At 54.7% G+C, this 27,842-nt stretch overlaps 1 protein-coding gene across 1 annotated transcript; it reads right to left on the bottom strand.

Moving 5' to 3' along the window:
* Positions 1-323: 323 nt before the first annotated feature.
* On the bottom strand, positions 324-27,842 carry CRYBG2 (crystallin beta-gamma domain containing 2). The gene is made up of 22 exons (XM_019432479.2): positions 27,627-27,842; positions 25,497-25,566; positions 23,213-23,934; positions 15,241-17,863; positions 14,759-14,806; positions 14,560-14,672; positions 14,265-14,394; positions 12,275-12,414; positions 11,060-11,186; positions 10,782-10,817; positions 10,295-10,431; positions 10,012-10,138; positions 9,589-9,728; positions 9,365-9,491; positions 9,098-9,130; positions 8,895-9,007; positions 5,153-5,282; positions 3,685-3,824; positions 3,209-3,332; positions 2,165-2,323; positions 628-787; positions 324-524 (listed from the first exon to the last, which is right to left on the bottom strand). The coding sequence occupies exons 1-22, from the start codon at positions 27,740-27,742 to the stop codon at positions 436-438; spliced, it is 5,604 nt and encodes a 1,867-aa protein (XP_019288024.2). The 5' UTR covers positions 27,743-27,842; the 3' UTR covers positions 324-435.

Here is a 27,842-nt window from a genome sequence, read left to right as displayed (position 1 = left end):
ACCCTACCTGTCAAAATCTGCCACTGGACTGTGAGTTCTCTGAGGGCAGGTACCAAGGGGCTTGGCTCGTGTTTGTGCCCCACAGCTCAGCGCCAGACTGGACTCAGAGCAGGCTCTCGGAACCCATCAACTGAGGGGGGGACAGACAGCTTTAAAGACCACACTCACAGTTAGTCTGGGCCCAGGGCTCCCTCTGGTGGCAGAGGGAGGCCTTACACCTGAGCCCTAGAACCTGAGCTGGGAGAAAAGTAGGGCGAGTACAGGGCAAAGAAGGCAGGTGAACAATTCCGCACCCCAGCCCCAAATATCGAGGTGCACAAAGATGAGGATACCTGGGAGCATATGAGAAAATAGCTTATGTTACAACAACGACAAAAAAACCTGTAAAAACATTTCATCCCAGGGAAAGCCTCCAGGGCTGGGAGGTGGGGGTGGTCAGAGCACATGGACTGTCCAGATCTGGGACGCCCGGTCCTTGGCCACCTCCCACAGCACTGCGTGGTCCCGGTCATAGCCCCGGCCGCCTGTGGGAAGGGGTAAGAGATGGGGAAGGTGGTCAGAGATTGCTGAGGACTCCACTGCCCGCAGCCGCCTCAGGTGCCTGCTCCCGCACACGAGCCCCCTTACCCTTCACATCCAGGATCCGGCCTTCGAACATGTCGCTGCAGATGTGGCCCGATTCGCTGATGCTCCACGTCTGGCGGGGCAGGCGGCTCTCGGCCCACAGTACCACCTTGGAGCCCGTGCTGGGGGGCCCGATCACCTGCAGGCTCATGGTAGGGGCCACCTGAGGCCCCAGCAGGTGATCAGGCACTGTTCCTTCCCACTGGGTCTCCTCCAGCCCGACACCCTTGACACACCCAGCTTTGAATCCTGGCTCTCGTGGACTGTGACCCTGGGCCGATCTCTTAATTCTTCTGAGTTTTGTTTTCCTTGGGGATGGGAATCCCTGAGTGCTGGCTGTTGTGAGGGTTCGGTGTGAAAGACCATCAAAGGTCTGGAAAAATAGTAGCTCGTCCAGGAAGACTTTCACGGCTGACTCCCTAAGCACAGGATTTAACATCGGACAAGCTCTCACACACTAATTGACTGTGTGACTTTCGGCTTGTTACTTAACTTCTCTGTGCTCTAGTTTCCTCACCTATGAAATGGAGAGTAAGTAAAAGACGAAACCCCTTCGATGGCCTGCAAAGGTGCACACCGCCGTAACCTTCCCTCCCTCGCCTCGCTCCAGCCAGTGGGGGGACCTTCTAGTCCTGCTGCCAAGCATTTTCCCACCCGAGAGCCTTTCCACTTTTGCTCCCTCTGCCTGGAACACTCTTCCTTCGCACATCGACACAGATGGCTCCCTCAAATGCTACCCTCTGGGGGAGAGTCGGCTTTGTCACAGCTACCGGTACTCCCTAGTCTCTAGTTACTTTTTTCTCCTGCGCTTCGCATCACCTAAGGCACAGAGATATTTGACTCATTTAAATTGTCTCTGTCTCTCCCCCCCCTACGATGTACGCTTCGGGAGGGCAGGAGTCATTTCCGTCTTCTCACTGCTGTATTCCCGGCCCCTAAAACAGGGCCTAGCACATGTAGGTGCTCGGGAGATGTTTGTGGAGTGAATCTATCATCATTATTATTATTGTTTAATGTTTATTTATTCTTGAGAGAGAGAGAGAGAGAGAGAGAGAGAGAGCACAAGTGGGGGAGGGGCAGAGAGAGAGGGAGACACAGAATCTGAAGCAGGCTCCAGGCTCTGAGCTGTCAGCACAGAGCCCGATGCGGGGCTCGAACTCACGAGCCGTGAGATCGTGACTTGAGGCGAAGTCGGAGGCTTAACTGACTGAGCTACCCAGGCACCTCATGAATCTGTCATTACTAATAGGACCCAAGTTCTCCCCAGGATATCAGAGCTGGCAGGTCCCTTAGAAGGGTCTGGTTCAACGCTCTCGTTTTACAGATGGGGAACCGAGGCCCAGAGAAGAGCCCGAACTGCCCAGGGAATCGGTGCCTGCATCCTCTACCTGCCCAGGGTCCTGTTATCTGTGTGTATCTCTCTGTCTCTCTGGCCCAAGGGCAGGTCCTGCTTCTGACGGGCAGGCTGGCATTTCCCCTGGAAATGGGCCTTCGACTGCCTGAGGCTCTGGGGTCCCTGTCCCCGGCCCTCAACTCGTACCTGGTTCTTGAGCAGCCCGTCCTCGTAGTACCAGATGAAGCTGCCTCCCTCTTGGGGCTCGGAGACCACCACACGGCCCGCCTTCATGTCCTCCACATGGTCCGGCATGGCCAGGAATCCCCTCAGTGCAGTATTCCAGAGGCGGAAATAAGCCCGGCGCTGGTGAGCAGGGGAGGTTGAGTGAGGGACCCCTGGGCAGGGATGCTCCCACCTGGGCCCCCGACACCCTCAACTCTGGACCCGCCAGGATCCCAAGCTCCCAAGCCCTCCTCCATGCCCTGAACCCTTCCTGGGCCCTGCTTCTAAGCCACCCTTTCTTTCACACCCACGCACCGGGGGGCACATCCGTGGTGCACACCCACGGCCACACGGCTCCGCGTCCACAAACACCCACAGCCATGTGCAGAGGGACGCAGTGGCAGCAACACCCAAGGTCCACACGGTTGCACAGAAGTTTGTGGCAGATACAAACACACGGATACACAGCCGTGCAAACACGCTTCCTAACTGATGTACAGGCCCCTCCCCCGGCCTACACTACACCCCATGTTTGCTAAAAGGATGGATGTATGCAGGAATACAGACACACACACACACACACACACACACACACACACACCATGGCCATGCCTCCACCTCAATGCACATGCACATAAATGAGAAACAGGTCCAGACGTGCTCACAGACGGAGAAACTCAGGAGTGGATAGTGTCTCCCAGAGTGAGGCCTGCTTATTATTGCTGGTTGGTACGTGAGATGATTTTTCACCCTAAGTGGATGAACTTATTGCTAAAAATTCAATGGGACTGTGTTTATTATCATGTCAATTAAAGAAAAATCATACATACACATCAAACCCATGATTTTATGGTTATCAGCCCTTAGGATAAGGACGAAGTATAAAAAACAAGTGAGTTGGTTTAGAGAAAAGTGTCAAGTAGATAATGGTTCAAGAGGAATGACGACGTGGCAAAACTGTGACAAAAATGCACAAAGGCTGAGTTTGGGAAATATGGGAAACCCACAACCCGACACGCTACCCACCTGCTTGATGGGGTAGAGGGAACCCACCCTCTGCGTCCCGCTGTAAGTCAGCCAGTTGGTGATCTCACAGCTGCCCACCAGCCACTGGCGTCCCCGGAAGTCACTGTGCTCACACAGCACCCAGCTGGGTCCAGCAGGTGCCAGAGATGCAGAGAGGAAGACAGACAGACACACAGACAGAGGAGGAGGCACAGATGAGAGAACATTCTCCGTCTCCTTTTCTCTCATGCTGAGACTTCTCTACCTGGTGTTAGGGTCCCGAGGGAGGAGAGGGAGGCTGGGAAGTGGCAGTTTGCAGAGCAGAGGAGGGTCCTGGAGAACCTGGGCTGGGGTCCAAGACCCTCCTTAGCCTGAACCTTTCCCTCCCTCCTGGAGGGGGGTGGGGAGTGGAGGGGAGGTGGGAAGGGGCAAGAGGCCAGAGACCCAGCCCTCGCTCCCTAGCAGCCCCCGCCCTTATGCCCCCCCAACACACTCACACGCCCCCCCTGATCCGCACGGACAGCACGTGGTTGTTGAAGCCCTCGGCTTGCAGGCTGCGGACCTCCCTGTCCAGCTCGATCTCCTTCCCTTCAAAACACTCCAGTCCATACAGAAAAATGGAGGGCTCTGAAAAGTGCTGGGGCCAGGGGTATGGAGAAGGGGTGAGGCTGAGAGAGCCTCGGCGCCAGACTCAGCCCCCAATTCCAGATACTCCGATTCCCAGATCAGTATTTCAGGCCCTCTTCCCTCCTGAGGTCTGCCTCACAGGGTCCTGGGCTCCTGGACACCCCCAGTCCCCCAGATTCTCAGATGCAGCATATACCAGACTGGGCCCCCTACTGTCCCCTCAAACTTCCCCCTAGTGCCAGTCCATGGTACTTCTAAGAACAGTAATAATAATAATATGGGTAATTATAGCAGTTCTCACGTATTCGGGGCTTACCGCACACCAGATTCTGTGCTAAGTGTTTTACCTGACCTCGTTATAACTTCTCAACAACCTTATAAGGTAGGTGCTCTTATTATCCCTGCTTAACAGAGGGGAAACTGAGTCTGGAGAAGATTAAACCACTTGCTCAAATCCCTCGAGCTGGGCTTCAGAATCCGGTCTGTCTGCATTGAGAGCCCAGCACATAGTTGTAAAGCTCGGACTCAGCAGCTGGGCTGCCTCTGGGAGAACCTGGCTCTGCTTGTTACCAGCTGTGTGACCTGGGGCAAGTCGCATGACCTCTCTGTGCCTCAGTTTCACATGTGGAAAAGGGAGCGGATGGTAGTAACAAACCTCTTCGGGCTTTGGTGAGGACTAAACATCTTAGTGCATGGAAGCCTTTGAAACACTGCCCAGAGCCTGGTAGGGGCTCAGTGGTCAGCTGTCTGCTGTGCTCTAACAGCGGGCCCACCCGGTCCTATAGACTCTGACTCCTTAACACGGCCTGTGTCACTTCCCTCCGTCTCCTCCCTGGTGCAGGACATCATCGTTTATTCTGGCTTACTGTAGCAGCAACCCCACTGCCTTGTCCCACCCTTCTGTCCTCCACCGCGCAGCAGAGACGGCTCTCTGTTCCACTCCTTCCTGCACAGAAGCCCCACCTCAGCAGTCTGGCTGCCGTCCCCTGCCCACCCCAGAGGCGCTAGTCCCTACTGTCCCCATACCACCTCTACATCTGGACACACCACTCTGCATTGTAATCGTTATGTCAGTGTGGTCATGGGTTCCTTGACATCAGGGCTGTGTCTGGTTTGTGTCAGTGTCCCCAGTACCTGTCACAGTGGGTGCTCAATAAATCTCTAGTAAGTGTAACTGACTTTGAAGCCATGGGGTCAGGGGAAGCTGGGGTCGTTCTGAGGAAGACTGGATTCAAGCCCCAGCAGCCGAGCCGACAGTGAGGACAGACTCGGCGCCCACACTCCCCCAGCAGCATCCCCTGCCTCAGTGGTTGCCCGGAACTGGACAAGGGTACTCACCAGGGGTACCTTCTGGAGAGAGCCCAGGACTCCGGAGGCTAGGCAGCCCATGGCCGTGAGAGTGGGAAACTCGCCCTCGGAGAGAATGTGCTGGTCACCTTCAAAGTTCTTCTCATCAAACAGGATCCAGCTAGGGAAGGGGAAGAGTAGGAGGGCATAAGTAGGTATTTGAGCCTGCCCTGTCCTGTGCTTGGCCTGCCCAGACCCTCTGAGATGCAGCAGAGTGGATGCAGACTTGATTGTGACCACCCCCCCGCCCCCCCTCGTCTATGGGAGGTCAAGGATGAACAGGCCCTGAGCAGCAGAGACTGAGGTCAAGACTTAAGAACTGACTGGATGAAATCCTACTGCCCCTATGGAGGGAAATTTGGCAACACCGAGCAGAACTCTATTCACAATTACTCGCAATCCCATTTCATGGCATCTCAAAACCTCCTTCAAAAACATGAAATGGCACACGCACAAGGCTTTTCATACGGCACTGTCTGCAAGGACAAAGAGTGGAAGCAGCCTGAGTGTCCATCAGTGGGGGATTGTTGAATCAACTAAGAGTGTTGAGTATAATAATACAGCAGTAAAAAGGAATGAGAAAGAGCTCTTAAGGGGATGTAAAGTGATCTCCAAACTGTTAGGGAAAAAAGGTGCAGAACAGCGTTTATAGTATGCTTCCCTTAAAAAAAAAAAATTGAGATAAAATTCGCATACCATAAAATTCACTCTGTATGATTCAGTGGTCCTCAGTATACTCACCAGGTTGTAGTATGCTTCTTTTTGTGTAAGAAAATGAGGGAGAAGGGCAACAAATATATTTGGTTTCTATAGTTAGATGCAAATTTATGTAAGAGAGTATATTTGCTTATATTTTCATAAAAAAAAACCAATAGATGAATTAACTAAACACTAAAAATAAAAATAAAAAGATTACAGGGGCGCCTGGGTGGCTCAGTCGGTTAAGCGGCCGACTTCGGCTCGGGTCATGATCTCGCGGTCCGTGAGTTCGAGCCCCACGTCGGGCTCTGTGCTGACAGCTCAGAGCCTGGAGCCTGTTTCGGATTCTGTGTCTCCCTCTCTCTGACCCTCCCCCGTTCATGCTCTGTCTCTCTCTGTCTCAAAAATAAATAAAAAAAAGTTAAAAAAAAAATTTTTTTTAATAAATAAATAAAAAGATTACCTATGGGGAAGGACGGGGGGAAAGATCGCAGGGATAGAGATAGATCTTATTGACTGACTTGGCTTTGGAACTGTTCTGGACTGAATGTCTCTCCAAAATTCACATGTTGAAGCCCTAACCTCAAAAACGATGGCCTTTGGAAGGTTCACATGAGGTCAGGAGGGTGGCGCCCCATGATGGGAACAGTGTCCCTATAAGAGGAGGAAGTGCTGTCTCCACTAGGTGAGGACACAGGAAGAAGGCAGCTATCTACCAGCCAGGAAGCAAGCCCTCACAGGAGAGCCAAATGAACCTGCACCTTGACTTTGAACTTCCCAGCCTCCAGAACTGTGATAAAACAAATTCCTGTTGTTCAAACACACCCCCACCCCCAGTCTATGATATTTTGTTAGCCCAAGCTAAGACAGGGATATTGTAAATGCTTTGTGTAATGCAAAAACAATTAGGGGTGCCCGGGTGGCTCAGTCGGTTGAGCTTCTGACTCTTGGTTTCAGCTCAGGTGATGATCCCAGGGTCATGGGATCAAGCCCCATGTCGGCTCCACGCTGAGCATGGAGCCTGCTTAAAATACTCTCTCTCTCTCTCTCTCTCTCTCTCTCTCCCTGTGCCCCTCTCCCCCACTTGTGCATGCTCTCTCTCTAAAAATAAATAAATAAAAATGAAAAGTATTCTTAAAAATTTAAATAAATTAAATAAAACAAATGAATCTAACTGTATATCAGGTTGGTGGCATAACCACACACACAAAAGTATTATTTCAAATGTCTTAAAAATGATATTTTGAACTGTTCATACCAAAAGGGATTTTAGTGAATGTCCCGAGGACAAAAAGAACCACGGAGAAGCCTCAAACAGCATTCACTGCTTTATGCTGTTAGTAGTAATTTAGTATTATAGTTTTGAAACACCCAGCTTCCATCTAAATACCATTGGAATCAGAGTCCCTTGGTACATAACTGATTCCAAGTTTAGGGGAAAAATGTACAAAGTGATCCTAGAGCATCTTATTGTACCAGAAAAACAAGGAAATCACAAAAAACTATTGGAGTCATCTCAGAAGCAGGCAATTTGAAGGGGCTCCCATTTGCCAAAGATAGAATGATTAGAGCACATAAATGCACTAAGACATTTCAATTGCATATAAATCCATGCATTCGTAACAACACTTAAAAAACAATACTTCATTACTCAGCTCTCGAGGTTGCTAAGGCACCAGTTCAGAAATTATCCTGAAAATTGATCAAGATAATTGATCCTTGGAAAAGGAGCAAACTGCCTTTTTTGTATAAACTATTTCAGGTAAGCAAATAGTTGAAAAGGAAAGTTCTCTTTTATGGAAGTATTCCAGATAACATCTATAGAAGGAATACCCAAAATCTTAAAACCATCATTTTGTAACCTCTAAAGAAATAGTGAGTCTAGGCAAATATCACCAGTGGATGCTAAAACCATTAGGTGAGAGATAAATTGCAGATCTTATAATGTAGGCATCTTGATATCATTAAAGGTGGGACAGCCAGACCTGTGCATGAGGTAATGTAGTAAGAAGGACAGGGTACCACCTACATAGATTTCTTGCCAAGAAAACACCCTGAATCTCATCAAGCCTTCAGATCTACCAGTTTACAGGAAATATGGGGCACAACGGAAAAAAAAAAGACACCACAAGGAAGCAATGAGCCAAATACAGAAGATGGGAAACTTACAGGGCAAATTACTGGGTTTCTTTAAACAAACAAATGGTATAAAACAAAGGGAAGGAAGGGGAACTACTATAAATTAAAGACCAATTGACCAAAAGCAATGTGTGGACCTTGTTTGGATTCTGAGAAAAACAAACCAATTTCACAAAGGCATTTTTTGAGACAATGGGAGAAATTTGAACATAGACTGGGTACTAGGTAATATTAACAAGTTATTTATTTTAGAAGATGTGATAATAAACTGTGGCTATGCGGGTTGGGAGGGTTTCTTTCTTATTAGAGATATATATTGAAGTATTTACCTGTGAAACTTTATGTTTGGTTGGGGATTTTTTTTTTTTTTTGGTCTATTTATTTGTTTTGAGAGAGAGAGAGAGAGCACAAGCAAGGAAAGGGCAGAGAGAGGGAGAGGATCCCAAGCAGGCTCGGAGCTGACAGCCCAGTGCCCAGAGCCCGATGAGGGGCTCGAACACACAAACTGTGAGATCATGACCTGACCTGAAACCAAGAGTTGGATGGTTAACCAACTGAGCCACCCAGGCGCCCCAAGGGTTGGGGATTTTAAATCCTCCACGAAAAAGAAAAGAAAAGAAGAGAAGAGAAAAGACAAGACAAGACAAGACAAGGCAGAGAGATACATGAAACTAGATTGGGGTTCTTTATATTATACCATCAAGTTTTAGGTTTTCCATTAAAACTTTATTTTACTTTGTGTTAAGATTGAATGCTTCGGGACAAAATAGCTAATCTCAAGGAAGCCCAAGGAAAGAAATCATTTGAAAGACCTTCCTGCAGCCCAGATCTCCAAGCTGAGTTAAGCACTTCTGGGCAGGTGCGCCCCACTTCCCACCTCCCCCCACGTCCTCACCTGCCGCCGTGGACACGGCAGGACTGGGGCTGGAAGGAGGCAGGCAGAGAGGTCTGGTCATCTTCGAAGGAGATGTGGTCGCCCAGGAAGTTGGGGCCGGAGAAAAACTGAATCTGGAGGTAGAGACAGAAAGAGATGAGAATGGAGGGCGATGCAGTGGGAGAGAATGGGGAAAAGGAGACAGACCCCCACAGGCTCCTTACCTTTGAGACAAAGTGCAGATTGTGCTCCCCGACCTGCAGGGAGGGCCCAAAGTTTCGAGACTCAAGGAGAGTGCCAGACTCTAGCCTCAGTTTCCCTACCCTTTCCACGACACTCCCGCTTCTCAGGCAGGCATTAGCTCCGCCCCTTCCCAGAGGCCCCGCCCCACGCGCGCCGAGCCGGCTTCTTCCAGTCCCGCCCCCACCGCGGGGGCACCTCCCAGGCACTAAGCCCCTCCCCCACGGCCCCGCCCCACCGCCGGCACGCACCTGCAGGACTGGCTGCAGCGAGGCGAGGGCGCTGTTGCCCGCTCCCCAGTCATCGCAGTTGCGGTACACGCCCTTCTCTAGGATGTACTGCTCCCCGGAGAAGCCCACCTTCTCATAGGCCACCCACCTGCAGGAAGGACGGGGCGCGGGTCAGCAGGGCGAAGCCGGCTTCTCCGCTGGAGCCGCTCCAGACCCGCCTAGCTCCCGGAGCCAGGGTCACTCACACGCCGCTGAGCACGTGGATGGCCTGCGTGTGGGGACCGTGTCGCGCCAGCTCCACGTCCGGCAATGCCTCGCTCACCTCCACGCCGTGCCCTTCGAAGTCCATGGCCTCAAACAGCACCACGGCCGGGTTCCCGAAGTCCTGGGCCCCAGGGATAGTCAGGTTTCTCCTGCCCACCCACGGAAACCCCAAGGAGTGCCCAGGCCCCGCGGACGCAGCCCACCAGGGGACTTTGGAATGAGGCGATCAGTGAGTGTGGCCCGGGGAAAGGCAGCAGGCCGGAGAGAAGCTAGACCTCAGGGAACACTTCCAGCTGCTCTGGAGAACAGGGAAAAAGAGCACAAACTCTTCGCTCAACAGATTGTACTGGGGGGAGTCCGCCTGTACCCACAGGCAGAGGGATGGCCCAGTTGCTCCTGCTTACCGTCCGGATGACCCTCAGGGAGGTCAGCACCTCGTCATAGCCTCCCCAGTGTGACCAATCAGGATATTCCCCTTCCTCCAGCAGATACTGGTGGCCCCGGAAGCCTGCTTTCTGGTAGCCCACCCAGCTGGGGAAAGGCAGAGGCAGACAGACAGGGTCAGGGAAGGACCTCGGGTGGGTAAGACAGCTGCCCCCACCCCTAGGCAGCCCGGGGCATTCCCCATCTCTGAGGGTAGAGGCCAGAAGGGAGGATGAAGTAGAAGGAAAGGTTCTGAGTCCTCACCAGCCCCCAAGAACTAGCAGGGACCCCACGGAGGCCAGATGGGGGCTCTGGCTGTCCTCTGGCTGCTGAAGGTTGTAGATGTCTCTGCTTACTTCCCAGCTCTGGCCCTGAAAGCCTGTGGCCTCATAAACCACAACCTGGCAGAAAGGGTGGTGGGAGGGTTGTGGGGAGGCATCTGGACCCAAATACACTCAGCCAGCCCAGATGGCTCTGCCCAGCGTCAGCCCAGAGCTAAGTCCTCCTACTCTCTCACTGAGCTCCATTCCCTTAGGTAACTCCTGCCTCTTCTCTGACCTCTGACCTGGTCCTTACACATCAGAAGCCATTTCCCAGTGAGCTCATAGGATTCCACCCTTCCAGACCCAGCTTCTCAGCTTCTGTTTCCCAGCACTCTCCTCTCCCGTCTTCCACTTCAGCCTATGAGAGCCATACAAATACACACAACCCACCCAAAGGCCCTCCTTGACCCTGCAGCCCAGACTCTTACCTTGGGCTCCCCTGGCTTCTCCACATTTGGGCAGCCCTGCAGAGGAGACAGAGCTGAGACACCAGCCCAGAGATAGAGGAAGACAGATGGGGCTGGTGACTCAGGAATTACTTGATCCTGAGACCCCCCTAAAAACGGCCAACCCCGTGACTTCCCTCTGCCCCATTCCTTGGGTTAATTCCCCCTGTCCTCAGCCCCCGTTCCCAGAAGCAGCTCCCAGGTCCTGCTTCTTCCCCCAGGCTCCAGGACAAGGTAACTTGGGACCACCTGCCCCTTACCAATCTCATGGGCTTTAAGGAGCCCACACTGGGGTCTGATGTACCCCAGGCCTCCGAGGTGGGGTATTCTCCAGGCTCCAGGATGTAGGGAGTGTCTTCAAAGAAGGGTTTAGGGTACAGCAGCCACCTGGTGGGGGGGAGGCAGAGAGGCGGCTGTATCCCAGATACCCAGGGACACAGACTGGTGGATGGGGGGAAGGCTTAGAGGGAAGAAGTTTTAGGAGAAGAAGCCCCCCAGCAAGGGGATGCTTGGGGATATTGCAGGCCCCCATAATCTTTTTTTTTTAATTTTTTTAAATGTTTATTTATTTTTGAAAGAGAGAGACAGAGACAGAGACAGAGCACGGGGGGGGGGGGGGGGGGGGAGGGGCAGAGACAGACAGAAACACAGAATCTGAAGCAGGCTCCAGGCTCCAAGCTGTCAGCACAGAGCCCGAAGCAGGGCTCAAACTCATGGACCAAGAGATCATGGCCTGAGCCGAAGTCAGACGCTTAACCGACTGAGCCACCCAGGCACCCCAGGCCCCCATAATCTCTTGTAGTAACCACTCCATCAGTCCCCCTTCCTCTGGCCTGGCACTCTCTAATTTCATGCAGCAGCTGGAGAGTTCTCTCCTGCACACATACCCACTTAGGGACCCCAAGTAGTTCCCCGTTAGCCCACAATACAGCCCAGATGCACAGAGGCCCTTTGATCTGTCTCCCTGCCTTCTTCCTGGGCCTCACATCTCCCCACTTGCTGCCTTCTTGGGCCAGCCTGAACTTTCGAACTTTCGAGGCTTAGATCTCTCACCTCTGGGCCTTTGCGGGTGTTGTTCCCTCTGCTAGATATACTCTTCCCCATTCAATTAACAAATATTTAGGGGCATCAACCCTGTGCCGGCCTCTGCTTCAGGCATCAGGGATACAGCAGTGAACAAAATATACAAAAGCCCTTCGTGCCCTGCTCTCACTATGCTGAGATTCTTCTGGGGCCAATTCACCCCAGCTGAGGTGCTTCCTCCTCCAAGAAGGCTTCTCTGACTTCAGGTGCTCTTCTCTGGTTTGGTGCCTTTCTATGCTCCCCCATCCCAGAACTCTGCCACTGTCTTCTTACTCGACTGTTGCCTCCAGTAGACTAAGCACTTCTCGAGGGCAAGAGCTGTGTCCTATCACCTCTCTGTCCCCAGCACAATGAATGCCAAATGAAGGGATTCCAGAATAGCCCAGACTCACAGTCCTGCAGAGACAGTGGCAGATGCCACCCGCAGGGGCCTCTCCAGGCCCTGGGGGTCCTCCAAGGCATCCGTTAGCTTCACTTGCTCCCCCTTGAGGCTCTCTTCAGAGTACAAGATGATCTCTGGGGTAATGTAGTCCTGCAGAAGGAGAGAGGTGGAAAAGGAAGAGTAAAACAGAACCCCTCAGAGACTACCTCCCCACCAGTATCTGCTTCCCCAAATCTGTCCAGCCCAGGCCCCAGGGAACTTCTGGGAAGCCTCTGTGGCCATCCTCGCAGAAGCCAGGAGGGTGACTGGGGTGTTCTCTGCAAGGTCGGCCACACAAGCCTGAGACCAAAGCCCTTTCTTTGGCGCTGGGCCTTTGGTACCGGTTACCAAAGTTCCCAGCAAGAGCCTGCCAATTGCCATGCCCCGGATAGCCTGATTTCCAGCCCGGTTGAGAGACGAACTGGATGGACAGCCACTTCCTGAGGCCTAACTTTGACTCTTCCTCTGTATACAATTCCCGCCCTTGTCCAGACTGGCTTCTACCCACATCTTATCCTAGGCAGCAGCGGATCCTATCTGCATTCTGGGTGTTTCTTCCCCACTAGGATCGTTTTCATTCCCTCACTCCTCATCAAACGCTTAGGAAGCATCTACTGAGGGCAGGGGACGATGCTAAGGGCGTGCCCTACCCCATCCCACTTGGCCCTCCCAACGGGAGTTATGACTCCATTCACAGGCTAGGAAAGTGAGGCTCAGTGAAGTTGAGCGGCCTGCCCGAGGGCACAAAGCCTGTGCGTAGCAGGGCAAAGAACAGAGCAATGTAGTTTTTGTTCTCTGTTGCAACCAGCACCTCCCACGTGCCTGGAACACACTAGGCGCCCAATCAATGCTGAACGAATGACATGAAACTAGGTCCACCTGACTTCAAAGCCCTTGTTTTTTTTCTCCCGTACCTCGTTACCTCCTACATGAAGATGAATTTATTGTGAGAAGCTCACAATAAATTGTCCACAAACACTTGGGTGTTTCTGGAGAGGCTTTCAAAACTATTCCCCCTTCGCATAGCTGGGCCACTGCCCTAGTTAAGACTCGTCGGCTCTCGTCCTCTCTTACCAGGAGGATTGCAACAGCTCTGTCTTAGGGTTATTTGTACTTTCATTAAAAAAAAAAAAAAAAAAAAAAAATCTGATTGGCCTTGCTTTCAGAGCTATTGCTTTCTCTTCTGTGTCTCCCTGGTGGTCAAGGTGGTGTTACCCAGCTTAATTTTGGTAGTTTGTAAATTTGGGTTATGAAAACGGTATTGTTTTTTTCCCCACTTTACGGATATGGAACTAGAATATTGACTATGCCTTTTCAAACCACACACCTCTCCCTCAAAATTCAGAGGGGCCCCTCACCTGGAAATCACAGCCCTGCCTCATGTTCCCGGCTCCGGGATTTCTCCTCCCGGCAGCCAGAGGGATGTTTATAAATCCCTAATCTGCTTATATGGCTTTCCTGCTTCAAACCCAACCCTCATACGCTCATGTGCATGAGTCCTGCAGGGCAGAGGGCAGAGGGCAGGTCTCCTCCTCCAACCCACTGCCTGGCACGGTGCCTGGCACACAGCAAACTACTAAGCAGCATCAGTGAGCAAATGACTGAACAGACGTCTGTGGCACCCTAAGTCTGCATGTGGGCCTGAAATCCTGGGCCCTGGGTGGTGGGCCAGCACCCACAGACCCTTCCCCCCATTTCTGTTGCTCTAACTGAACCCTTCTCCAACGCCAGCTCAGACTTCCCCAGGCTGCTTTCCGAAGCTGGGGCTTGGCCTCTGCCTGCCCCTCCCCAAGCCAGGCTGCACACCCCAAAACCTCTTTCTTCCCCAGGTGGCTTGGAGGTCAAGAAGCTAGAGGCGACTACCTATAGACAACTCCATGCACCTGCGGCTGTCCCCTTCCTCAGGAGCTGGGGCCTGGGGAAGGCAGGGCAACATCTGACCCCCGCTCCCAGCCACTCACCCGGACAACCCGCCTCAGGGAGCCAATGCCTTGCTTGCTCCATGCTGGCGACAGGGCTCCTAGTTCCAAATCTCCTTCCGGCAGGACCAGCTTCCGGCCCCGGAACTCTGGTTCTTCGTATAACACCCAACTGTGGGCACAGAGACCCAGGGTCAGTGGTGGGGAGAGGACGTACCCACAAGGCAGGGTGGCTGAAAGGGGTTTCTGCCAGGTTGGCCTGGGCACATCTCACTGCCCCGGCATCCCCCAGGTCCACCAGCAGCCCCCCAGCCCCGCCCTGGCAGTCTGCACTCACCAGCCTCGAACCACCCTCACGGAGGCCATGCTGGCCCAGCCGGAGGTGTCGGCAACGTCTTGCCAGACCTCCTTGCTGCTGCCTTGGCAGCCAGGCTCTGAGAAGAGGATCATCTGGAGAAGACACAGAGGAAATCCTCAGGCCCTGTCCCTAGGTCCTTGCTTCCGGCTGCCCCCCCTACCCCACGTGCCCACCCTACCTTTCCAGGCCTGGTGTTCCGCTTGCCCTGGGTCTTCAATGCTGGGCTCTGGCATGGAGGTGATAAAAAGTCTTACGGAGTTGCCTCCTTACCGCCTCCCCACAACCTGCCATTCCGAGAATCCCACATATTCCCTGTTGGCCTCCACTCCCAAGGAGCTGGCCTGCAGAGGATGTCACCAACCTCCAGGGACCTTGTCACCCCATCCCAGGGATGGGTGCCTCTTGCTCCCCTTCCCCAGCTTCCAAGAGATCAGGGCCACTAAGCCCTTTACTCTTCACAGTGCAAACCTTCTGCTGTGTGAACAGGGCAACTGAGGCCCAGAAAGATGTGGCTTGTGTAAGGTCACACTGAACTAGACATCAGACCCAATCCTCTGGCTTCTCGAGTCTCTGTTCCCAGCACCATGGTCCTCATACCATCCAGACCCTGCCCCAGGCGAGGCCAGGCACCCTCCCTTGCTCACCCAAGGCCTCACTCACCCACTCCTCCAGGGGCCGGGCACATGCAGGTTTCTCTGGCAGTGGCCTTTCACTGCAGAGCAGAGGCAGCTGTCCTGGCACCTTCCTGAGCCCTGGTGCCATGTGGGGTGGCAGAGCAGACAGTTTTGTGCCCAGTGGTTCCAAGGTGGGGGCCTCCTGGGTGCCAGGCACCCGACCGCCAAAGAGAAGGCTGCCTCCAAGACGGGAAATGGGCCTGCTCCCCGCCTGCCACTCGGGCCCCAGCTCTGGGTGGGGGCCCTTGGCATCTGCTACGTGCTTCTTCATCATCTCCAGAGGAGAACTAGAGGCCTGGGGGGACCTGGCAGGGCGAGAGGCCCAGGAGGAGCTGGGCCTGGAGCTCTCCTGCCTACGCTGGAGCTTCTCATCATCGCTTAAGTAAGGATTCTCTGGTTCTTCCTCCTCTTCTTCCTCCTCCTCCTCTTTCTCTTCTCGTGTGGGCACCTCTTGGGGGCCGGGTCCCAGCACACATGGTCCAGGCTGGTCCTCCTCGATGGCAGGCAACGTGGCATACATGGCCAGGTAGGAAGAGCGGGGGGCTCGTGGCAGCCGGTGAGTACGGAGAATCTCCGGGGGCTCCATGCTCCGCAGAGTATCCAGAAAAATCTCCAGGTCAGCAGCCAGGGCCACCTCCTCCTCCTTGGCTGTCTCTGGGAGTGTCTTGCCCTCAATGGCGTCAGGGACAAGCTGCGACTCTAGACTGGCCTCTGCCCCCATCCGTACTGGGGCAGGAAGGCCTCCCGGGCTGGGGGACAACTTGCCCACGGAGGAGGGGGCAGGGAGAACAGCAGTGTCCTGGACAATCACTTTCTGGGTGGAAAATGGAGCAGCAGAAGCACCAGGACCCTGGATAGCCTCCTTTTGGGTTGGAGATGAGATGGGGCTCACTGCAGAGCCGCCAACAACCTCACCCTGCTGGGGGGATAGGAGAGTAGAAGCAGTCAGGCCTCGAACAGCCTCATCCTTGATGAGAGGAGCAAGGCCGCCTTCTATACTCTGGACAGCCTCTTTTTGGGAGCTAGGGCTGCCTTCTGGGGCCTGGACAACCTTGGCTGGCTTGGGGGATGAGGTGACAGGAGCACTGCGACCCTGCACAACCTCTTTCTGGGCGGGGGGTGGGTCAGCCAGAACACCAGGGCCCTGCGCTCTCTCTTTCTGGGTAAAGGAGAAAATAGTGACGTCTTCAGAGTCCTGAACAAACTTATTCCTTGGGGGGGACGAAGCAGAAAGCCCTCCTGAGCTGGGGACAGCCTTCCTCCTTGTGGAAGGTGGAGCAAGAGGCTGTCCAGGGACTGTAACAACAACCTCGGTCTTCACCGCGGGCGGGATGGTGACAGCAGAGGGATCTGTGAGTCCTTCCCTCTTTACAGAGGGCAGCGCCTGGGGTCCCCTGGGCTTGCCACTGAGCTGGGTCCTGGGGTGAGCAGGCACCACAGGCTGCTCTGGAGGATGGACTGGGCCCAGGGAGGGGGGATGGGCCTGGTGTCTGGGAGAGGAAGGTAATGGTGCCCGGTCCTGAGAAGTCTGGAGAGGGAGCTGGGTGGAGCGGGGGGCTCCCTGCACCCTTGGGACCTCAGAGGCTCTGGCCTCTGGGGCTCTGCTCTGGTCTGGGTCTGGGTGAGCTGCAGGGACGTCCAGGTTCTGGGGTGGGTGTACATCCTCTGGGACGCATGCAGGGGCCAGAGCAGATCTGTCCTTTGGCTCTGCCATCCCCGTGTCAGGCAGCTGCCCCAAGGCTGCCCCCACTGTGCTGCCCAGACCCGGACTCCTTGGCACCACAGCCGTGGGCCTGGGAAGCCGGCTGGCAGGTAGGCTACGCTCGCCAGGCACAAGGCTACTAATCAGCTCCCGGGCTTGACTGCGGCTAGGTGAGCCCTCAGCTTGCGGGCTCACCACCACCGCCCGTGCGGCGCGAGCAACATTGCGGCCCCGTGGCAGGGCCTCGCCCGAGAGCACTGGCCCCACAGTCACAGAGCTGTTCACCCGTCGCTCCACATGCCCTCCCACCACCACGGTGGTCTGCACAGTGCGTGTCACCCGCCGTTCCTCGAGGCTCCGGGGGCTCCCACTGATGAGACTTGCACCTGGGTGGGGGCTTGGCTCGCGGGGCCCAGGCAGGGGCACCAAAATCTCAGTCCTGGCCACGGCTCCCCGGCTTGCTGGCTCAGTCCTGGGCTCCTGGGGACTGCCATCGCCCTGGCCGACGGCCTCCTTCAGCCTTCCCACTGGCCTTTTCTCCTTGGGGGCTAGTATGTACTTCTTGGAAAAGATGGGCCCATGGCTCTGGAAGCTCCTGGAGTCAGCCTCATCCCGGGGTCCCTGGCAATTTATCGTTGTTTCTTCCCGTGCTGCAAAACCATTGACTTCCTCTCGGCCGTGGCTGTACTCAAGCGTCTCCTCCGGGGGGGCTTCTATCCGGGCCCCCGACACCAGGGACACCTTGTGAAAACGGTGTCTCATCTCTTCCTGGGCAGGGGGCCGCCGCCACATCAGCGTGGCACTCACCACTGGAGCCTCAGCCTGAGCTGGGGGCCCACCTGCCTCCTCCATGTTGGGCCCCAGCAACCTGTCCTGAGGCGTCCTTGGCTCACTGTAGTCCAGCTGCCTGCAGATGGTGCCAGGAAGAAGAGAGACAGAGTCAGGGGGTGGTGAGAGTGATTCTCGGCAGGACAGAGGCACCACCCCTGCCAAGCCCGGGCTCAGTAACCCCAGGCAAGTCATTTGACTTTTTGGGTCTTTGTTTCTTCATCTGTAAAATGGGCGTGATACTCCCAGCTCTCCCACTATCTCCCCACTTTCAGATGGTCCCCAATGCCAGGGGTTCTTCAAGGGGTGAACTTGAGGCCTGAGCCTAAAGGAGAGAGAAGGGAGACAGCAAAAAAGCATATGGGGCAGACTCACTGGTCTATGGAAGGGGCTGCGACTCTGCCCAAGGAGCCCTGGGTCTAGTCCTCCAAGGAGCCAAAAACTAGAAAACCAGGCAACTGTTTTGATCCTGTTCCTGACCATTATAAGGGAAGGGAAGGAAAGGTGGGCTGTGACCTCAGGCAAAGCTGAGCTTCCCCTGACCCTATTGCTTACTAGCTGGGTGATCTTGGGCCGGCCGCTTCTCCCCTTTGAGCTTCAGGGTCCCCAGCCACAAAACTGGAACGGTAAGGATATGTTTCATAGTTATTGTCCGGCTCCAGAAGAGAAAAAGAATGAAAAGTCGCTTAAAAATGAAACCACTGGGGCACCTGGTTGGCTCAGTCAGCTGAGCGTCTGACTTCAGCTCAGGTCACGATCTCGTGGCTCGTGAGTTCGAGCCCTGCATCGGGCTCTGCACTGACAGCGCGGAGCCTGCTTTGGATCCTCTGTCTTCCTCTCTCTCTCTGCCCCTCCCCAGCTCATACTCTCTCTTTCTCTCTCAAAAATAAGTAAACATTAAAAAATAAAAAGGAAACCACTGGCGCACAGATTTCCCACGGTCGCCTCGGAGAACCGTGACCAAATGTTAGCAGGCGTGCACACGTGTGTACCGGCAAGAGCATGTTGGTGACAGCTGTCCGAGCCTAAGTGCACATCTGAGTGCATCTGTGGGCCTGAACGAAGCCCAGCAGGACACAGCACTTTGGATTTGAATGTATTTTCCCTCAATTTTCTCCTCTGGGATTATTTGTGCAGATGAAGAAACTGAGGGTCAGAGAAGAGGAGCAGCGGGCCCAGGGTGACGGAGGTGCTGAGTCGCCAGGCTGCGGTTAGAAATCACGTCTGAGGGGCGCCTGGGTGGCTCAGTCGGTTGAGCGGCCGACTTCGGCTCAGGTCATGATTTCGCGGTCCGTGAGTTCGAGCCCCGCGTCGGGCTCTGTGGTGACAGCTCAGAGCCTGGAGCCTGCTTCGGATTCTGTCTCCCTCTCTCTCTGCTATCTCCTCCCATCTCCTCTCCTGCTCTGTCTCTCTCTGTCTCAAAAATAAATAAACATTAAAAGAATAGTAATAGTGATAATAACAGCCATGTGTTGAGGGCTTACTCTGGGCCAGGCTTGCTAGCTGCTTTATGTTCATTGTCCTACTGAATCTTCAAAAGAATCTCATGCATTTGATGCCTCAAAGAATAACTTATAAACAAACATTCCCATTTTGCAGAAGAGGACAAAAAAAGGCTCGGGGAGGTTAAGAAACTCGCCCAGACTCTGCGCTGTCAGCGCAGAACCCGCTTGAGATTCTCCCTCTCTCTCTGCCCCTCCCCTGCTTGCACTCTCTCTGTCTTTCTCAAAAAGAAAAAAGAAAAGAAAAGAAACTTGCCCAGAACCACACAGCGGCAGAGGCAAGACTGAACCCCAACTCTATATGCTTAGCCACCAAACCAAACTCCTTAATGTAATTATCTGGTGAACGGAGACCCTGGTTTGGAGGTTTACTTTTTTTTTGTTTTATTAAATTTTTTAAACATTTATTCATTTTTGAGAGAGAGAGAGAGAGACAGAGAGAGAGACAGAGAGATAGCATGAATGGGAAAGGGGCAGAGAGAGAGGGAGACACAGAATCCGAAGCAGGCTCCAGGCCCTGAGCTGTCAGCACAGAGCCCGTGGGCTCGAATTCACGGACCGCGAGATCATGACCTGAGCCGAAGAAGTTCGACGCTCAACGCTCAACCGACTGAGCCACCCAGGCGCCCCTGGAGGTTTACTTTTAAAGGGAACCACAGTAGTCCTGGAGGGACCACCCAGCCCCCACCCCAACTTCCAAGCTGCACTGACCAAGACAGTCTTATTGTCAGATCTCAAGGACCCAAGAGGTCAGGCCTTTCATCCTTAGCCTCAGGGCCAGCCTGTCTTTAAGGCCACTCCTCCTATCCATGAGGCAGCCCCTGGGGGCCATTATAAGAGAAGCTAAGGCCAGAAATGCACCTATGCCCCCAACTTCCCTCCCCCATTTCTATCTTCTTCCCTCCTGAGAGCCTGGTGGAACCCAGAACTTTGATCCTGCTCTGTGGCCCTCACAGTGACTCAGGTTTTATGAGGAGCAGAGATGAAAGGGGTTGAGGCCCAGGGAAGCCTGCTTGACTCCAGAACCATGGAAGCTACAAGTGGCCCTGGAACAGCCTTGTGAATGGGAAAGGTAGGGGGCTGACATGAATCCCCAATCCTTTCCTCAGACCAGAATTCCTGAGAGCAGGACACAACCAAACGCCTGAGGCCCTAGATCACAGCCCTTGGCTGAGGCCCTGGCCTCCTCCTGTCCTCACTAAGGGGTCCCTTTTCTTCCATCAGAACCCTGTCTGCTTGCTGGGACTCCTGACAAGGAGCTCACCTTTTCGCTGAGCCCCGCACTGAGTCTCCTCTCAATTTCTGAGAAAATAGTAAGTATGATTTCAGTGAGATTCCCTACCCCCGAGGGCATTGATAGTAAGTGGCAGAGCCTGGGTTTTAAGTCATTGATCGATTGATTGATTGATTCATTCATTCATTCATCCAATGCTAACAGTTTTAGGTGATGTGCTAGGCCCTGCTTTGGTGTACCCAAAAGAGGTATCCTAGGAGTCCAGGGATCAAAGAACTCCATTTAAAAACAGGAACCACATTTGGAAGGCCCCATTGGTTTTGGCAAAGCAACAGAAGAAGAGCTTCAAAGGAAGCCACTGGTCATCAGATCAGACACTGTAAATGACCTGCCAGCAAGTAGGATTCCACGCCTTTCTCAAGCCAGCCCAGCCCGTGAGCAACACCCCTGCCAGTCACTCATTCCATAAACATGTGCTCATCGCCTTCTGCCTGCACATTTCTAGGATACAGAGGTCACCATTTGACAGTTGACCTGTCCCATCCCTGGACAGTCATGACTGCTAAAGTGTTCTTCAAACTCTGCTGGAAATCTGCCTGCCCATAGCTGCCCCCTTTCATCCTTGCTCTGAAGACACCCCCCGATGACCCAGGATGCCCTTTCTAGGCTAGCAGAAGTCCTCATTCCCACAGCCATCTCTTTTTCAGGGGCCCAGACCAACATGGACCTGTTGGCACGGTGACTGTGGCCTCCAAGCGAGGTGTGTGGGGCAGGAAAAGGGAGAGGCTGAGGAGGGGGTGGGGGGAGTGTGGGAAAGAGCCTCGTCTAACCCAACAAGTCCTGGATTCTCCCCGCTTACCTGTGAGTCACCCCCAAACTAGGCCAAACCAGTCCACAGGCCCACAGGCCCACAAACACACGCTGCGTCACACAGGCACACACTGACACACAGTCACTAGCACGGACCCACCGAGTCACACAGGCACAAAGACAGACCGGGACGCTCACACGGACCCACACGGTCAGAGTTACAGACACTCAGAGACACAGCGGACATGCAGGTCACACACGCACGGAAACACACAGACACAATGACACACGTGCCTGTTCACAAGACACACAGGCCACTCACAGCCGTCCCCCTCCTCCTCCTCGTGAAATTTGCCTGCACTTGAACACAGACACACACATGGACGCACACGTATCTTACACATTCCCACTTACAGCCCCAACTGTGTCGCGCCTCCCCCCTGCCCCAATATCTGCCAATCCTGGCCCGGATATGCTTCCCCAGAAAGGGGACATAGAAGGAGGCTATCCCTGGAGGTCTGCTTCCTGCTTCTGCACCTGAGCCTCAGCCTCTGGTCAGAGTCTGTCATTAGCTACCTAGTCCCCAAATAGCCAGGAAGTGGCAGATAGAGCCCAGGTCCCCTCAGCTGAACCTACTGCTTCTTCCTTCTCCTCTCCGAGGCCTGCCTCCGCTGCCTACCTTCCCTCTCTCTGCAGCCCTTCTCTCCCAGCTGGGGCACCGGAGCAGGTCTCTGAGCAAGCCTGGGTCCACCTCTCCCTCTTCCTTGCCACAGGACGAGGTACCCCAACTCCTGCCCAGGGGCCTGGGCATTCCTGCTGCTGCCAAATCCACCTCCGCGAGGTCCCTGTAAACCCTCTACGGCAACCTCATTCGACCCTCTGCTGTCTGCACAGGACCAGCGAAGCCTCCGGGAGAGGCAGGATAAAGCAGTGGTTAGAGCACAGGCATCCGGGTTCAAATTCTGACCCCTTTGCTTTCTAGTTGACTTTGGGCAAGTGATGTAACCTCTCTGAGCCTTAGTGTCCCTATCGTAATGGGGGCGGTGAGCAACTTTAGTCCTACTTCATGGGCCTATTTGAGGACTGAAACAAATTATGCTTAGAAAACAAGCCACAAATAATAGCCACCACCATCATCACTAGGAACTTTTCAGAGCCCGGTTTGAGGCCTGGCGGCCCTAGAGATGTCACCCCCTCCTCAGTGAGTTTTAGGGGACCCACCCTTCTAGCTCTGGGCCTACCAGGCAGATTTAGGAGAGTCATTTCAATACAAATAAAAACCAAGGCTTGGGAGCCTTGCGCTGTTCCTGTGGTAGCCACCCCAGAGCCAGGTAGGGTAATTATGCTGCGACCGAGGCGTTAGTAACAAGCATCCCTGCTATTTGGACAGCCCGACTCCTGGAGTTCAAAGCATGTCCTGTGTCCACCTCCTCCTTCCTCACTACCTCCTTCCAGCTACCAAATCTACTCAACAACTCAAGACCCAGAGAGGTTAAGCAGCTTGCCCCCGGACACCCAGCGCTTAGGCTGGGTGCCCATTCGCGGGCTGGGTCTGAGGTCTCCTAAACAGCACCAGGGAGTGAGTGGTGGGTGTTGCTGAGGAGGTGACCCTCCCCCATCCCTTCTATGACAGGCTATCCCCCTCCGCAGGTGGACAGAGGAGGAGAGCGGCAGTCCTTCCTAGAGGCAGCCTGTGGGTGAGGGGAGGGAGAGGAGGGCAGAGCTGGGGTCGGGAGGAGATGGTGGAGTCAGCTCATGCTCAGGGTACTGAATGAATGAGCCTTGAATTGGAAAAGCCCAGAGATCAGAGACGCTAGAGCGGGGCAGCCAGGCCGGTTTCCCCTCCTGTTGTCGCCCCGTGTGGGGACTGACCTGTACTCACCGTCTGTGTGGGGATCTAGGTGTCCAGTGGGCCCGGAGCTCCTGCTGCTGGGCTGTGATCTGATGCGGTGGGGCTCTTGGCCGGGGTTCCTGGGGCAGGTCTGTCAGGCACCCCGTGATGGGGCGGGGCCCCTGGGGAGGCTCCCGCCAGCCCCTGGATTCCTCAGGGCCGCAGGGGTGGAGAGCTGGTTGGGCCGGTTTAGGCTCCTCGTGCTCCTCCCCAGGTGCCTGCCCATGGCCCTGTAGGGTGATAGTGATGTGGTAGCGGGTCCTCCTGGCAGAGGGACTCCGGTGCAGGGTCTGGGCTGGATGTGGCAGCGTCGGCCCTGCTGGCACAGGCTCGCCCTTTGCCCCCTGGGCCGTGGGGAAGGATGCTGGGCGGGGCAACAGGTCTTCCAGGCTGCCGTGTGGCTCAGGCCTCAGAGGAACGTCTGGAGCAGTGTAGGGGGGTTGCAGGCAAGCGCAGCCTGAGGTTCCTTGTTCCAAACACCCAGGAGCAGCAGCGGGCACGAGGGCCAAGTCTCGAGCAGTCTCTGCTGCCAGCGCCAGGCTCTCCGGTCCCACGGAGGCACAGTTGGCCAGGTCAGAAGCACTGCCCACAGCTGGCCTCTGTAGGCGCCCCAGGGGTTGAGTGGTTCCCCCTGAGCTGTGTCGTCTCTTCCAAAGCCAGGAACCACAGCTCCCTGCCTGAAGGTCCCATTCTGAGCAGCTCTGGGATTGGGCCTGGGGGAAAGCAGAGACAGGGGTCCGGCAACAGCACTTTCTCCTGTCCCCCCCAAGCGCCTCTGAACACTCTTGACTGCCCTCCATGGCACAGGAGAAGCTGAGCAGAGGTGCCGTAAGGCCCGTGAGAACTAGACCAAAGGGCAGAGCTCTGGGAAGGCCCACGGCATTTAACTCACCCCCTCCCATTCTACATATGAGGAAAGTGAGGCCCAGAGAGGACACTGACTTGACTAAAGTCACTCAGTGAGGGCCCAACTCTCAGGCCAACTGCTGCCTTCCCAGGCATCCACAGGCCTCTGGCCCTGTGGCACCAGCTGCTCTGGGGATTAGGGGCTGCATGGGCATGCGTGCTACAAGTGCCTGTGGCCTCTGCCTGCTTCGGGCTTCCAGACAGCTCGCAGCCCCCTCCCCAGTACCCTCACAGCCTGAGATTTCCAAACACACTGGGCGCAGAGGTGCACCTGGGCCGTGGGGAAGCCAGGGAAGGTGGTTCCCCCGAAAGTGGGGCAAACCTAACCTCCATCTGCTGTCTTCCTCTGGGGCCCAGGTGGGCCGTGGGAATGAGAAGACGGGGCCAGGGATCCCAGATCCATATGGACACTGCTCCCCAAACCACCAATTTTCAGGGACAGGCTTGTGTCCTTGGCAACAGAGGAGCCACGTCTGGGGTCAAAATTCCTCCTAGCAGCGGCCCTTGATCCCAAATATCTCAATTTACTCATCTATGAAATAGATTCAGTCTCTCTTTCCTCAGGGGCTAAATACCTCAAGAGGGTACAGTGGTTAATGTAGGGGCCTGCAGCGAGGCAACCCGGGCTCAGATCCCAGCTCTGGTACTTCCTGGCACACTCTCAGTGTCCCCGTGTGTAAAATGGGTGTGATAATAACAGTACCTGCTTCCTGGGAGTGCTGTGAAGACTGTAGGAGATAAGCCGTGCAGGGTAACCAGCACATAATGAGTACTCAATTAAATGCTAGTTATTACTAATGGCATTCAGGACCACAGACACATGGCTGCTTGAGCCACCTCCAGAGAAGGCTATTTGCTTCTCTAAAGGGAGGACACCCCGTCACTGTTCAAGCCATGGCTCGGGTCCCCACTGAAGATGGGGATACTGTGGCCAGAAGGTTAAACCACTGGCCCAGCTTTACCCCCTGGGGAGCCATGCCAGGAAGGCTGGGGCCAAAGATGAGACAAGGTCAAGCTAGAGGAGGGAGGGTGGAGGAGGGGGTCCTGGGAATAGGCACTGGCCCTCAGCGCCTCCCCCAAGGGCCTGAGCATTACTAAGCTTATGCTTCCAGAACACCTAGTGCCTCATGCTGGATGTTTTACATGTTTACTTTCTTTCTCACAACACCTCTGAGCTGCATTATTGTCCCCATTTTGCAGATAGGGAAACTGAAGTTCAGAGGTGGGGGAGGGGGGGCATCTACTCAGGGTCACACAGTGAATCAGTGGCAGAGGGAGGATGAGAGAACTCCGGGTTCTCAGGGCCTGCCCAGCTCCTCCCCAAGCTTCTGGCCCTCCTCCTCTCCCACCCCTTCGGATTCTTTCTTACCTTGAGGTTGACATTGTTGGTGCTGCCCAGGCCCTGGGCCAGGTCAGGGCAGCTCTGGCCACCCCAGGGCCTAGGAAGGAAGCAAAGGGAAGGGAGTGAAGTAGCTTCCTCCTCTCCCACCCCTAGACTGGACCTTCGGGTCCTTCCCCACTTCTCTCAGGGCACACAGGCAGGCTGAGCTCCTGAAACCTCGTGAGTGGGGCAAGGTGTATGCAGCAGCCTCCTCTCTGCTCCCTCCCCCAGCTGTGTACTCCCAAAGAGAGAGAAAGAGACAAGGATAAGCTTGAGGCAAAAATGAGGACTAGGTCTGTAGCAGGGTCAGAATATAGAAGCAGGACAGCACCTCAATAATTCGAAAGCTTGCCATTTGTGGAGGCCCTCCCCATGCCATGCCGGGCTTAGCCTTAGGTACGGTGCTCATATGATCTTCTTCGAGCCTCACAATAATCCTAGAAGGTGGATATTGTGTCCATAGTTTTTCAGTAAGGAAACTGAAGTCCAGAAAGGTGAAGTGACTTGCCTGGAGTCACACAGCTAGTGACCCTTGGAGTTAAGACACTAGGACCGTCCCACTCCAAAAGCTGGTTAGACATCACAGCACTAATGGGGGCAAGATGGGGAAGTGCCTTGACTGCCTCCTCCATGCACCTTGCGCCCAACTCCAGGCAATCAGCAGGGATCAGAGGCCTGTGCCTTGGTGCCGGAGTCCTATTCCCACGTCTGGTGAGAACCAACTCCAAGTGCATGCATGGGATGTATCATCACGCTGGCCCACGAGCATGTGCAGTCCCTCCCCTGTCCTCCCAACCCCTGACTCACCTGCATGCCAACCCTGCCTCCTCTCAAGTGGGGAAAGGGAGGGGCAGTGCCACCTGGGCCTATAGGGCAGGTTCCTGCCATACAGGGTAATGGGAGAGGGTGTGTCTTCCAAGTGGGGGCGGGCAGGGCATTGTCAGGGTGTGGGTACTTCCCCCCGCCCCCCACCCGCCCCGAGGCATCCAGGCTTCCAGGCTTTCAGGGTGGCTAGGCCCTCCCCTCCCCTCTCTCTTTGGTGTGGAAGAACAGTACAACCCCTCCTCTCACTCTGCCCCCATCACGCTCCCACCCCTCCCAGAGGGGCCAAAGACAGCTCTGTCATGATAAGATCAGAACAAATTGCTGCATAACTCCGTAGATACACAATACCCCGTGCCTGAGAGCACATTCCTAGCTCTTTTCAGATTCCACTCTGAGCCGCTGGGATCCTCTTCACTGTCCTCCCTCCCAGCCATTCAGCTTTGCCGTCCAGAGCCTTTTCCCTTTCACTTAGACATTAGCCACCAGTGAATGGGCTCAGAGAGGAAGCAATTTGTTCAAGGTGACAAGCCCAGTGGCGCCTAGGGTTAGGATGAGGCTCTGGCCCCCTGGCTTTGCAGTCCTGAAATCTCTCTAGCACATCCAGGGCTGTCAGGATGCAGGCTCTGGAGTCAGGCCGCTTAAGCCTGTAACCAGGCTCGGCCACTTCCCAGCTGTGTGACTGGGCAGGTGACTTCACCTCTCTGAACCTCCATTTCTATATCTGAATCACATGAAATACCTGCCTCGTAAGAGCTGCTGTGAGGATTAAACGAGATAATCCAGGTAGGGCATGAAAGGCAAATAAAGTTTATTGTTGTTCCAGTCTGGGACGACAGGGGAAATCCTTTCTGTGGCACATAAGGGCAAATGCAGTGCAGTTGGAGGCAATTCAGGTACCTGTCCTGCTCATGACAAAGGGAACGAAGACCAGAGGTAAACTGGCCTGTGATGTGAGAATCAAAGTCCACAGGGGCGGGGGGAGCTACCGCATTTGCCTTTAAACTGTCTCAGGAGAGGAAATCACTGTCTGCAGGCCGCCTATCGCGTTTACGGAATTGCAAAAGTTGTTTGAAAGTTTTAAAAGAGCACAGATACTTTTATAAAGATCGTTTTCACATTCACGTATCCAAAATCTTAGTACACTGACACGTATATTTTTATGCTCCGAGACACTCATACATGCTTATTTGAACATCCACTACGCGCTCACTCACACACGCGCGCACACACACACGCACACACACATCCCTAGGGCCCAGGGGAGCCCCTGCGGCCCTCCTCCATCCCCCTCACCTATCCCGAGCTCTGGCCTCCTCCGGGGTCCTCTTCCCCCTGCGCTTCCTCCCGAGCCCTAGCCCTGCCAAGCGGCGGGCCAGGCGTGCCCCCAGACCCCCGTGCCGCTCGGCCATGGCAAGGGCAAAGCCCCGGGCTTCGGGACACCAGACCGCGGCGGAGCCACGGGGGCCACCCGGATCCGCTTATTTGCAGGGAAACGCCTTCTCCGGCCCG

The sequence above is a fragment of the Panthera pardus genome, unplaced genomic scaffold (genome assembly GCF_024362965.1).
Source record: "Panthera pardus isolate Hobbes unplaced genomic scaffold, ASM2436296v1 HiC_scaffold_11, whole genome shotgun sequence".
Classification (NCBI taxonomy): Eukaryota; Metazoa; Chordata; class Mammalia; order Carnivora; family Felidae; genus Panthera; species Panthera pardus.
The sequence above is the reverse complement of the archived record's forward strand: the minus strand, read 5'-3'. Positions and strand labels throughout refer to the sequence as shown.

What these genes read in the sequence shown, in the direction of transcription:
- CRYBG2 (XM_019432479.2), bottom strand. Translation starts at nt 27,742, where the DNA reads ATGGCCGAGCGGCACGGGGGTCTGGGGGCACGCCTGGCCCGCCGCTTG. An exon ending in ATCTGCACTTTGTCTCAAAG is followed by an intron (nt 9,008 to 9,097) that starts GTAAGGAGCCTG and finishes CTCTACCTCCAG; the next exon opens with ATTCAGTTTTTCTCCGGCCC. An exon ending in ACGGGCTGCTCAAGAACCAG is followed by an intron (nt 788 to 2,164) that starts GTACGAGTTGAG and finishes CTGGGGCCTCAG; the next exon opens with GTGGCCCCTACCATGAGCCT.